At 40.2% G+C, this 13,354-nt stretch overlaps 1 protein-coding gene across 1 annotated transcript in view; it reads right to left on the reverse strand.

Moving 5' to 3' along the window:
* Positions 1 to 1,994: 1,994 nt before the first annotated feature.
* Positions 1,995 to 13,354, reverse strand: part of LOC148476932 (uncharacterized) — a 181,822-nt gene continuing 170,462 nt past the window's right edge. Inside the window, exons 18-19 of the mRNA XM_088457527.1 lie at positions 11,900 to 11,959; positions 1,995 to 7,649 (exon numbers count right to left, since the gene is read on the reverse strand). Coding sequence (XP_088313653.1) covers positions 7,375 to 7,649; positions 11,900 to 11,959 — 335 coding nt within the window. The 3' untranslated portion in view covers positions 1,995 to 7,374. The remainder of the gene's footprint in view (positions 7,650 to 11,899; positions 11,960 to 13,354) is intronic.

Here is a 13,354-nt window from a genome sequence, read left to right on the forward strand (position 1 = left end):
TGATTATTATTTTAATATTAACACACATTCATCATTTATTTTAGGGCACATTAACACACTGTATATGTTCTTCCATACATATAAGAATTATTCTAATTTTTAGAGATATATACTGATTATTAATCTATTTTTATAGTTTTGTCATTATGTGTTTGGATTTTAATTAATAAAATTTTGCAGACATGTATATTTAGGGTCACTAAAAACATACTGTATGGTAGATTCATATGGGATTACTGAATGACATATTTCACAATATAGCATATTCCTCTTAATCCCTTGTTTTCCTATAAATCTACATTATATAAAGAGAGTAACTTGTAAGTAATATATGGTAATATAGTATTGTGTACTGTGAGGTTGCTGAAGCATAATTGATTAGGAAATTATTGCGATTGGTTTATAACAACTTCACAATCTTATCTCCCTAATACTTATATAATAGTTTATTAGAATGATGGTAAAGGATATCTATTGGTTACTGAACATGTCAATCATTTCAGCTAGACACGATTTCGAACCCTCTTTGGATTACCCGTATCTCTTCGGCAAAAACATTGCAGCCAATCACGACACTGATAGACGCAGCTCACTGGTCTAGGGAACTGTCCATCGGACTCCTAAAGGATGATTGGAGGAAGACCGTGATATAAGCCTCTGCCTCCCGTATGTCGGGTAGCTCCTATGAGTAAGCTGCTGACAGCGAAACGCACATCAGGACATAACATGGAACACGCTGCATAGTGTGTCCTGTGTAAATCTAGGTTTATCCACAAATATCACGCTGTTATGTTTAAATGTGTTATGTGTGTCTGAAGTAATAATAGACAGGGGTAGGTGCATTACCACACCTGAGAGATATGTCGGAGGACGAGGGTGCACAATGATAAATGTAGTATGCGGTACCCATGATCATTAACTTGTTTAGTAGACATTATGTGGAGACAATCTATTTAGACAGATCTATTGATGCCTCCATTCTTTTGTGCTATAAGGGATAATTTAATTAAGTTCTACACTATATACTTACCAGATAACTTAATATATATATATGTGCAACACAAGTTATTTGCTTAGTCAGACCCTGTATGAATTAGATACGAATTAGATCATGTGGAATTAAACACAGTATTGAATAAACATAAATGTATCCCAGCATTGTTCAGCGGGGCTTGTAACCAACTTTGGATACATTATTCCTATGTTGAGGAGCAACATTAGTATGTAACGATATATGAGTATCTGACAATTGGCAGTAAACTAGCGAATGTGCAAATGTGATAAGTGCACATTAGATTCCAGTGTGTCATAACATATATGGGACATGCTGACTCCCTAATTGTGATACATTAATATCAGTATAATTTTTATATTAGAATCAAATGGGTTATATGATTAATTCACATGTTGCAGAGGCATTCGGCTCCTGAGGCAGGAGTAATCAAGTAGATGTGAGAGATATCTATGCGCTATACATTAAAGAAGTGAGACTGGTCAGTTCCTAAATTAACATTGATGAATTACTGTATTATAACAATATAAGATCCAAGACTATAGGATCAATCAACCCCTATTAACTGATTCTATATAAATATATTTTGTTATAATTTTGGAAGATATTGAGCTGATATCTGTCAGATTGTGTTACTGATTAACCTGGAAGTATTATTCTAAATAAGTAAAATACAAGGATTCCAGTTGTGACACCAATTAATGGATACGTGTCAGATATATTTGGATACTATTTGGGATACATTGAATCTGTGAGAGATTATAATAGAATAATAATATAATGCAAGTCTCTTAACCAAAAGTAAGATTTTGAAGATTTAACAACATTTATAAGAATTTATGTCATCACATTTTACAGCAGCATGATATGTGTATTGCTGATTCACTGAGAAAGAAATATAACAACCATTTTTGTGGATGACAGTATTTTATTACACATATATATACGGTTTTATAAAATATATATAAAATACAAAAATATTATTTCACTGATCTTATTTTAAGGATTTAATAAGGGTTATTTTTGTGGGTCACTAAATGTTTTATTTTCTGATGACTATCAGTCCATGAGTGCCCCATATCAGGAATACTTTCTTTTTTGTTTGGCTATAGCCATCCAGTTGCCCCCCCAGACATGCACATTTAAAAAAAGTGTGCTCCATTGATGAACTGAGTCTGTCTGCTTTTCAATCTCTGGCTGTGTGCACAAGCATGGTGCAGCACTTGTGCAGTATTCAATCTCTGACCGTGTGCATACATATGGTGCAGCACATGCGCAGTATACTATAGCTTTCCTCTGAACATACGCAGTTTGTAGATATTCACATGATCTGTCTGTACTTCCACTCATGTACTGCTCAGAATCAGGTCCTATATTCCTATTTGCATTCTGATTTGACTGAAGTGGAATCATGTCGAGCTGAACCTTGAAGCATATTCTACCAGTGCTGTTTTCTGGCTGTGCGTGATGTTCTGTTATCAGTATTTTTATTACTGGTGTAAATGTCACACATGTGCTGCTAATGTAGAGCATCGCGACATGTACTTTGCTCTCCAAATGGGTGAAAAAATAACATTATTGCATATGCTTTTTTAAATTAATTTACTCTCTTTTTCATGGTCCAGCCTGCACCAGCCGCTGTGTCTTCAAATAGTCATTTACTATACCTATGACATTTCAGATACAATCTCCATGTTCCTAAGAAATGTCAGTAGTCTTGGCTTCAAAGTTACAGCAGCTCTCTCTACAAACTACATACTGGCCAAATGGATGCTCAATGCTCCTGATTTGTGAGCATGGAAATAAATTTATATTTTTGGCCATATGCAGAAATGTATATATGTTTGTGGTCTTCCCACCCCTATCTGTAATTATCATCAGAGTGCACCTACACCAGCCTATTCGTCATGCAAATTATATGCCGGGAAACCGTGAACTCATAGCACTCATATTTGTTCATTGGGAGGCTTGGAATCAAGAAACCATAGGTGGGCATAGCCAAAACACCTTCAAATTCTTGACTGAAAGAAGGGATCAGTGATGCATCCTCATCTACAATTATGAAGAGCTGAGATCACTTGTGCGTTGCTCAGTCAGATTTACTCTCAGCATTTGAAGATAGAGAATGCTACTGTATTCCAGTGACTGTTACTGACACAGCATTGTACTCCAGTTACTATAACAATGGCCCCAAAATAGCCTAACAATAGGTTTGTGGCAGTATCTTCTTCCTTATCTTCAACAGATAAGTTTATAATGAAAAGTAAAAAATGCTAAATCTGCTTTAGATTTGCATTTCCACTTTGCATTTCATTCCTTATCTGGATCCCTGTTGGACTTTGGGACATTTAGGGAGTGTTATTATTTACCATATTGTAGTTATTTAGCTGGATAACATCTAGCTGACAATCTCTACATGCTCTGATAAAATACTTCTCATTTGCCCCTTGGATATGTTGTTGAGCCAAGGATGAAAATGACCACTCTTATAATGTAAGTATAAACTCAAGTCTGCAAGATGATTATTATTCTTATATAATTCTGTCTTCCTTGATAGAAAGGGTGATAGCCAGGTAATTAAGTCATGATAAATTGTTGTGCAAACTTCAGGTTCATAGAGTTAGAAATTAATGGTCTAAAAAAAGAGGGTCAGAAACCAAATTCCAAATTATAATAAATCATCAATGTATGACCATAGAGCAGTAGAGCAGCAGGTTCACCCCTAATATCCGAGACATAGTGGACTGAAGAACTGCTCATGTAGATGTTAGCATAACTTGGGGTAAATCTGGTGCCCATGGCCATCCCCAGTGTCTATTAGCAGAAAATTAAATAAAAAAAAAATCATTGTGAATTAAAATAAAAGGTATCCAGAAAAGTGCTACATAGTTCCTCAGAGAGCACACTCTCATTCCAGAGAAAGTTTTTAATTGCATCAATCCTGGCTAAGTGGGGTTTAATAGTATATAAATTTTGCCCATCCAGGATGAAAATAAACATACCCTACTATCAAGTTCAAAAAGTACATTAAATTATGAAATGATTTGGTGGGTGGGGACGTGATTTATGAATTTTGAGAAACTAATAAAAACAAGAGTGACAAGGAGCTGAATAAACAAAAAGTTGCAGTAAACTTATCCATTGCATGAATAAACTGGTGCAAGTGTACACTGATGATGATACAAGTAGCAAACTGAGGGCCTGATTCAGACCTGTTCGCTAGATGCAATCGCTTACTCCCAGCTTATGCAAATTAGGCAAAGTGACATCAAGGCATCCGCTCGCACAGCAAGTTATAAGCATGCCCACTATGTCTTGGCAAGTGATTAGTTTGTGTAAATATACAATAGCGCTAGTGGGCATCTCTAGAAATGCACGTCATCTCGAAGAAGTGTGTGTAAATATTGGTACATCGAGGACCATCAGAAGTGATTGCAGCACTTGTGGTAGACTCTACCCACCCACAAGCACTGCGACCAGTTCAGTGTAATAAACAACCAAGTTACATATACTCTGATGCTTCTTTGCTAATTATGCACACCCACAAAACTCCATTTTGATGGCCAGACACGCCTGCGTCCACAGCACCACTCCCCCATTCACAAGCACCTTCCCCTGTTACCACCCAAATGGCACTATCTGTCACTCAAATTACCAGCCAGTCTGTGTACTACGAGAGGACAATTTCCCCTTGCAAAGACTGGCTTGCACACGTGCACTGCAAATTATACGCATGCACAGACGGGTGACTATCGGTCAGTGCGAGCGGCCGCATCCTAGCGAGCAGGTCTGAATCAGGTCCTAAGTGTACACAAATTGAGAGGGGGTAAAGTAAGATGTGCACAACTCCTTGCACACAATGCAGGAACACACATGGCCAATTTGTGTTCAAGGCCACTCATTTTTAATACATTGCTAAGTGAGAGGCTTCATCTCCAGTAACAAAAAAGCCTTCTCACCTTCTGGGGACAAAATAGATAGTGATCCTTTTTATTTAACTGAGAGCATCAATTTTAGAAAAGTCTTTTAAGAAATTATTATGAAATCTGCAAATATTCCAAACCTCTGAATCTCTCTAACATCTAAAATAGTTTGACAACCTACTACACCAGGCATAGGCACAATTTTTCTCTTTGGGTGCCAGATGTTCAACATTTCATCCCAGAAAAGTTTCTAGAATACCACCCCATTACAATATATACAAATATTTACAAAAGCAGCAGATGGGGACTGCAAATGTCACTGAAATCCCTGTACTTCCTTTTGTGGAAGTTACTGTAGTTTGCTCAGGTTTGGCTGATTATTTGTAGTCTGGAGATGAAGACACAGTAGAATTTGTTATTAGGCAGTGGGCACAACTAACTGTGGCAGGGTCACTCAATAGATGCCCAGATTGTGCTCAGTATGCCGGCCATGCTTGGGTTCTCTGGTTTGTATAGGATCTAGTGTGGTAAAACTGTTTCCACTGTGAAAGATGGTGGTGGAGCAGAACTGGAGCAGCAGTGTGTTCTAGGAGAGGGACTGAATCTATGAGTGCCACTCAAAACATTCTTTGAGTGTTACATTGCTACACTAGTGCCAAGGGTTTAGGCATATAATAAACCATTTTAGAGCTTGGAATGAAATAATCTGACCCATGAACAGAACCTGTGTGTTTTATAGAACTTATTTTTTTTTTATTTAAAATATAATCAATGTTTCTAATTTGTTCCAGTATTTGTTCCCCTTCAAGTTGTTCTTAATACTCTTCTGAAGAGTTTCAGTAAACAAACATAAAATGTAATTCATTAATTGCTATACACTTTGGTTCAAAAAGCAGTTAAGCATTCATCACCAAGATGTATGTGGATTCAATTGTATGGGGATTTAATCAAAATGTTGACAGGCAACTTTGACATTCTCAGGATGTTGATGGGTGAATTTTTAACATTGTCAAGATGTCTACATTAGGGTTAGGAACTGAAGGGAAGGTTAAGGATTAGGTACTAAAGGGAAGGTTAGGTATTAGGGTTAGGCACTAGACTAGAGGGCTGGTTAGTCACTAGAGGGAGGGTTAGGTATTAGGATTAGGCACTGAAGTGAAGGTTAGGGATTATTGTTAGGCGCTAAAGGGAAAGTTAGGGATTAGGGTTAGGAACTAGACAACAGGGCTAGTTAGGCACTAAAGGGAGGGTTAGGAATTAGGATTTGGCACTAGAGGGAGGGTTAGGAAAAAGGATTAGGCACTAGAAGGAGGGTTAAGGACAAGGGTTAGGGACAAGAGGGATGGTTTGGAACTAGAGGGAGGGTAATGGATGGATTTGGCACTAGAGGGAGGGTTAGGAAATAGGATTAGGCACTAGAGGGAGTGTTAAGGATTAGGGTTAGGCACTAGAGGGAGGGTTAGGGATCAGGATTTGTCACTAGAGGGAGGGTTAGGAAATAGGATTAGGCACTAGAGGGAGGGTTGAGGATTAGGGTTAGGCTCTAGAGGGAGTGTTAGGCACTAGAGGGAAGGTTAGGGATTAGGGTTAGGCACTAGAGGGAAGATTAGGAATTAGGGTTAGGCACTAGAAGGAGATTAGGAATTAGGATAGGTATTAGGGTTAGGCACTAATGGGAAGGTAGGGGATGAAGGTTAGGCACTAGAGGGAAGATTAGGTATTAGGGTTAGGCACTAATGGAAAGGTTAGAGATGAAGGTTAGGCACTAGAGGGAGTGTTAGGGATTAGGGTTAGGCACTACTAGAGGGAGTGTTAGGGATTAGTGTTAGGCACTAGAGGGAGTGTTAGGGATTAGGGTTAGGCACTAGAGGGAGGGTTAGGGATTAGGGTTAGGCACTAGAGAGAGGGTTAGGTATTAGGGTTAGGCACTAGACTAGAGGAATGGTTAGGCACTAGAGGGAGGGTTAGGGATTAGGATTTGGGACTAAAGAGAGGGTTAGCAAGTGCGCAGGAAGTGTAGCAATTCCTTAGCAAGGTCAAGTCAACCATTATTCTCTATATGGATCCGATGGTTCTTTATGTTATCGATGTTTCTACTGTCTTGTAGGCTACTCAGGCTGTGAGTAAAGAGAGGTAGGTGGGCTGCATTATATATTGCTGGGCGTCTGCATCTTATGCTGTGGTTGCTGTGCTTGTGCATTGATTAGCATATTCTCGCAGTGGCCGGGTGCTTGCGTTATCTCACTTGTGTTCCTTGCTGAATCAGGCCCTGTGAGTGATTATCTGAGCTGAGGTAGTACAGGTTCAATGTTAGTTTGGCAAATAATCTCTGGCAACAAAATGTAAGCATTGTTACTGTAAATTCGTTTCCATAACCAGTAACATTACAGGAACAAATATAGGTGATACTACAGCTGTGGTTTTACCAACTGGTTGTGGTCAGTGACTATTAAGGTCTCTGATAAGAGACTTGTTGTTCTTTTTTAGAGCCTGGTAGAGCTTTTCCTTATCAGTGTGACCCCACATACTGATATAACCATAGAGCTGCCTCATTTTCTCTTGGTGGGGTTTCTTCTTACACACACAGTCATACTGCTCCTGTGTCAGCAGCCTCTGGCTGAGGAGATTATCCAGAACGGGATCTATGTGGGACATCCTCTCTATCAGAGCGCATCGGTGTGTATCCACAAAGTGTTCTGGGGGTGAAAATGCACCTGTAATTAGATAAACACATGTTATGTATCCCTTAATTTAATTTCCTGCATTTCTCCTTTACAAAGTCTATATTCCTACATATACATTACACATTATATTCATATCCATTCTATGAACATAATACAGACACACACTGCTTGTGTATTTGTCCAGCTCCTTTCCAGGACTTTCCAATTTGTATGTTCATCTCACAGTCCTTGGTACTATCTTCAGAAGAACCCAATTTGCCCCCTTTTTGCATGGATCGCTTTCTGGGGAGTTATTATCTGATTCTGCGCATGCTCCATAGAAATGAATCGCTGACTGCACATGCATTCAATCAATCAGTCCATTGACACTCGGGGCGATTCAGACCGGCATGCTAGACTGCGATCGCATGCAGCCGACAGGGACCAGGTATGTAAATTCAGTGATTTCTTGCCAGGCTTAAGGATGCCCTCTATGTCTTAGTGAGTGATGTCAGAGTGATCGCACACAGGTGTAATGACGCCCACTTTTCTCTCTTAGCACACGTCATCTCCAGGAAGTGTGACTTAATCAGTAACATCGAGAACCATCGGAGCTGCACGCAGCGCTTGAGGTAGACCCTACCCCGCCACAAGCACTGCGATCACTGCAGCCTGAAATAGATCCAGGTGACGTGTACAATGACGCTGCCATACTAATTATGCATGCCCAAAGAATGGGGTTTTGATGCTCAGACACGCCTGCAATCACACATCCACTCCCCCGTTTTCCCCCGTTGGCGTGCAATCATTTTCTGATTGCAGTGACTGGTTCGTGCACGTGCACTGTGCCTTATATGCATGCACAGTTTGCAAATAATCGCCCTGCTGTGAATGCTCGCAGCCTAGTGAACGGGTCTGAATCAGGCCCTCAGAGTAAAATGGGTCATTCTGAGCAGTTAGGACGCCTTTCTGACAGATACTACTTCTTTGTATTTTTTGTGAATTATATTAAAGGGGTTTGAAAATACATTACTATTTTATTGGACCTGGCATCCTCAGCCTGCCCCTGCTCCTATCTATCCCGTCCTTCACTCTGTTGGCCCCATCCCCTCTCTTCAGTTCTCCAGTTACATATAAACACATAATATACACTTTACTCAATAATATTGGTAAAGTTCATCTCTAACCAAAGTGGAGTTATGCAACTATACCATTTCTTTGTCTATAGCTGGCCTCCATTTTTCCCAGTCACTGCTTGATTTTCCGTCTTGGATATTTTGGTGTTCACAGAAAGAGATATTTGCAAACTCTTCATGATATCTTCTGGGTGGCTTTCCTAAATGGTTTCTTACAGGACTCCTGTTCTGCACTTGGTTATCTACACTGGCCAGTTCTAGATTGAGTATGCTTCTAGCTGTTGGCATATCCAGCAAAACAAACCTGTGTAGTGATTCTTATTCCAGACTCACATTATCTTAACTTCTGTTATGCTACCAGCTTCAGGTTTGTCAGGCACCACAACTTCCTGTGGTGTTGCGATACCTGATTGTGTTCAACTGGAATAGAATCATGAAACATAGCCCCCTTTGGGTAATTCGTTTGTCTCTCCATGCTTCTGATTCACTTATCAGTCATCTAATGACATTTCTTTGTGTCAAGAATGAATTGGCACTGGTACCGGGTTGCTGTGGCAATAACAGTCCTTCTTTGCAGTATACTTTCCATGTCAGTGTGATCTTCTTTGGTTTTCACTCAAGCATAGTGTAATTGTCCCAACTTTTGTGACTGTAAGGAATTTTGTCTCAGACTTACAGTATTACGCATGCTCAGTGATGTAAACTATTCTTGACTGCAATTGAAATTCCACGTGGCTCCTGAGTCCATGTACCAGCAATCCCTCCTACAATTGTCTGTGACCTTTAAAGCTTACTTGTTCCTTTACTCATGCTGCTTTTGCTGTGCATCACTTGCACCTCTTAGCATTCAGAGACTTATTTCCTGCCTTTTTACATACAAAACAATTGTACTTAGGCTATTAAGACTTAGGGGTATATTTCTTAAAGTGCAGGGTTTTTATAAGTGGAGATGTTGAGCATAGCAACCAATCAGATTCTAGCTATTATCTTCTATAAGGTAGAATCTGATTGGTTGCTGTGGGCAGCATCTCCACTTCTAAAAACGCAGACTTTAGTATATATACCCCTTAGTGTATCTTGTGAACAATGCTGAATTATCTGCATTGGTCTTGACTGTATGCTTTCTTGGAATTGCAGCAGTTTAATACTCATGACCTCCATTGATAGTTTAGTCACACTGGATTCTAAAACTACCGCTAAGAATTCAAGTGTTAGATTCTGCAGCATTGTCATAGTAACCTACTTGTCATACACCTGGACTCCTACATATGTCAATTGCTGAAATATGGCTAACACATTGGCAATGTATTCATTCATGTCTCTGCATGCACTCAGTTTGGTACTATAAAGTGTACACCTCAGTTTTATTCTCCTAATGAAATCCTTGTCTTCATATGCTGCATGCAGGGCTATCCACATGTCATGTGCTGACACTTTCCAGAGAATTATGGAATATACATGCTGCTCTACAACTAATCCTATCTGCTCTATAAGGATTTGCATTGTGACATGGACCATTTGTGATCTTCCTCAGCATTTCCCACTACAGCTACATCTCCATTGCGAATTTCCACGTGGCATAATTCCCTGAACCTCTCAGTTTGGTGAAGGCTAAACTTGCAGCTGCAATGTGCATCTTTCTGTATAGGCTAATTCAAATACAGGAACTTTCTGTTTACTTCACAATTGGGGTGCCTTGGCCCATAACCTATTGATATAGTATACCATAACCTATTCGGGTGGTAGTCACAATAGGTGTCAAACAGAGATGGGATGCCAGCATCTAGAATACTGGCCACTGACATCCTGTTGGTAAGTATTAGGGTTGGGGTTAGGGTCAGGCACTAGGTGTAGGGTTAGTATAAGGTTGTGAGGGGAGAGGGTTAGACTTTGGCTGTAGAGGGGATGGTAAGCGTTAGGCTTAGGTAGGGTTAGCCTGTGGGAAATGTGGGTTAAGGTTAGGGGGAGTGATAGGGGTAGGATACTTTTGTTTGGATTCTGGCTGTTGGGATGCCACTGCTGGTATTCTGACCACTGGCACCCAGACCACTGGGATCCCATACACAACCTATCAGGTGGAATGTGAAAACTACTGTCAGACCAGCCCTTAACCTGTATGCTGGGTTTATTGGAAAACAGCAGTAACAGGATATGCAAGAACACAGTGGTAATGCAGGGAATAACAGCACTAGTAACAAGCAGTGGTAAATGCAAGTATTACAGTATGTGTCTTACCTTGAGCTAAGTGCTGTGATTCTGCACCATCACTGTATCACACTACACAAAAAAAATTGGCTGCAGTCTACACAAGTACAGTGGCACAATAGGTCAGAGATCACACCTCCCAGCAGACTCTGGGTCCTAGGTCCCAGCATGTATACACAGAGATAAGACAGTGTCGGAGCACAATCCTTTCTAACACATCTGTCCCACCTGGCTCCCATGCTTACCCCATTCTAGACTTTCTGTTCTTTGTCTGTCCAATCTCGCTCACAGTAGGAGACATTGGGGTGTGCCCCCTGGAATCCACATTAAAGAGACAGGACAGACCTCTGCAATTATTTTATAATTATACCTAAAATTGTTTGATTCTTCAGACTGTCACATACCCTCTGACCATAAAATACCTGAGATTTTTGTAATCTTTGAAAATCTTTTTCAGATACCAAACTAGTGTATTGTCTGGTAGACTTGGGATACCGAGTGCTTGATGCCAGATGGAACAGTAACACTTTATACAGAGAAGCAGTATACTGTATACCAGCAGCACATGGCTCTTGGACATATGATTGTCAACATTTATATTACTATTACATTACATATTAAACCTGACATTGAGGTTGGCTGACAATGGTGGAAGATATGTTCACAGCTCCCTCCACTTCACGTGTTTGAATATTTTAAAACTGGAAATAACTCTTGTTTGTTCTCACATCTAAACTTTAAGTTTCCGAATTCCCCCTCATTCAAACACAGTAACCCCATCACATTCAGCTGGTCTGACCGCTCAAGTTCCCAAAATACAGCATCTCTACTGCTGAATGTAATTCCACATAATTTAATACTGGTTTCATGGACAACTCTGATGCACTGTAAATGCAATTTATGGAAACACCAGCACTATATAATGAAAGTGAACTTAAGTACAGTTATATTGGTACTCACCTACTGTACTTTCACGATTTGCAGGTTGTGTTGTTGGTCCGGTGATATCTCTTATCTCCCCTATAAAAATATGCAATAAAAGCAGCAAATCAGGAAGAGTGTGTAACATTATAAGAGAGAAGATAAAGGTGACATAAGGAATAACTTTTCTACAGAAAGGGTGATAGATCCATGTACTATTTGGGGTGGAGACTTTTCCAGTTAAAGAATATGGGAATGTATTGGTAAAAAACATAATGCAATAATTGCTAGGACTTAAGGCATGATTCAGTTCAAAACTGATGGCAAAAACTAGCTAAAAAATGATGGGAAACCCTCCCACTATGATCTGTGCAGGTTTCGCTAGGTGTAAAATCCTAGAAATAGTCCAAGTTTTTTCTAAAAATGCGTGGGGTTCTCCTCCCAGTCAATAACTAACCCCGGACGTTTCAGCCTGGGCAGGAATTGGAAAATAGGGAACAAAAAAGGCTTGGGGTCCCCAAATTCTCCAACAACAAGCACCAGGGCTGATCCAGCTGGGGGGATAATGCCATAGCAGTGAGACACGCAGCAAGGTCCCTTTGACATAACATAACCAACCCCCAAACTGGTCAGCCCAGGGCTGGATTTCCTTGGAAAGTTGGGAAACAAAAAAAATGGGGTCCCTCCTCCCAAGTAACTACCAGCCCTATGCTGAAAGTTTGGGGCTATTCCTGGCACCACTGTGATCAACTGCAATTATGAATTATAGACTGCTGTGGGAAGCTACAAGAGCACACCTTTAAATTCCTGGATAAATTACATCCAGACAAATCCTGCTTCAACTTATGAATGATGTAGTCTCTCAGTGGCCCTCTCCAGTTTCCAACTGCATGCTCTGCCCATTGGTCTGACCCAACATGCCAAGTTGAGCAAACTCAGCAATGACTGTGACTGCTGTAGAGTGACTTTCTTTGCAGTCATAAAGGATTCAATGACCATGTATAATATGAGCACCTTGTCCCCAGGAAGATGACAACCTCTTCCCGTTATCGATCTAAATTCCCAGATAGATCAGATGCTGTGTGAGTCCCTCAGTCTTCTCAATCATGATGTGAACCCCAAAATGAGTAAAGACTGCAAGGGAAACCAGAGAAGTTCACGCTGATCTAAATCGGCAGGACCAACTCACAGGAAATTATCGAGATAATTAGCTAAGCCATGAAATCCCATGCCTTGCTCAACACACCAATGGAAGAAAGTGCTAAGCCATTTAAAGAAAGTACAACAGTTGTAACATCTCATATGCAAGCCCTTTTCTGTGTAATACAGTATCCATCGCCCAAGTGATATCCCAAGAACCTGAATGACTCAAGGGAAGCAAACGAGATGCAGATTCATCTTACCCATAAGTGCTCCTGTACTGGTACCAACTGCAACGCACTTTCAAAAGACTGATATTGCACTGAGCAGACATCAGCTGGAATGGTGTCGTTA

The sequence above is a fragment of the Taudactylus pleione genome, unplaced genomic scaffold, assembly GCF_031769625.1.
Source record: "Taudactylus pleione unplaced genomic scaffold, aTauple2 ptg000762l, whole genome shotgun sequence".
In the NCBI taxonomy this organism is placed as follows: Eukaryota; Metazoa; Chordata; class Amphibia; order Anura; family Myobatrachidae; genus Taudactylus; species Taudactylus pleione.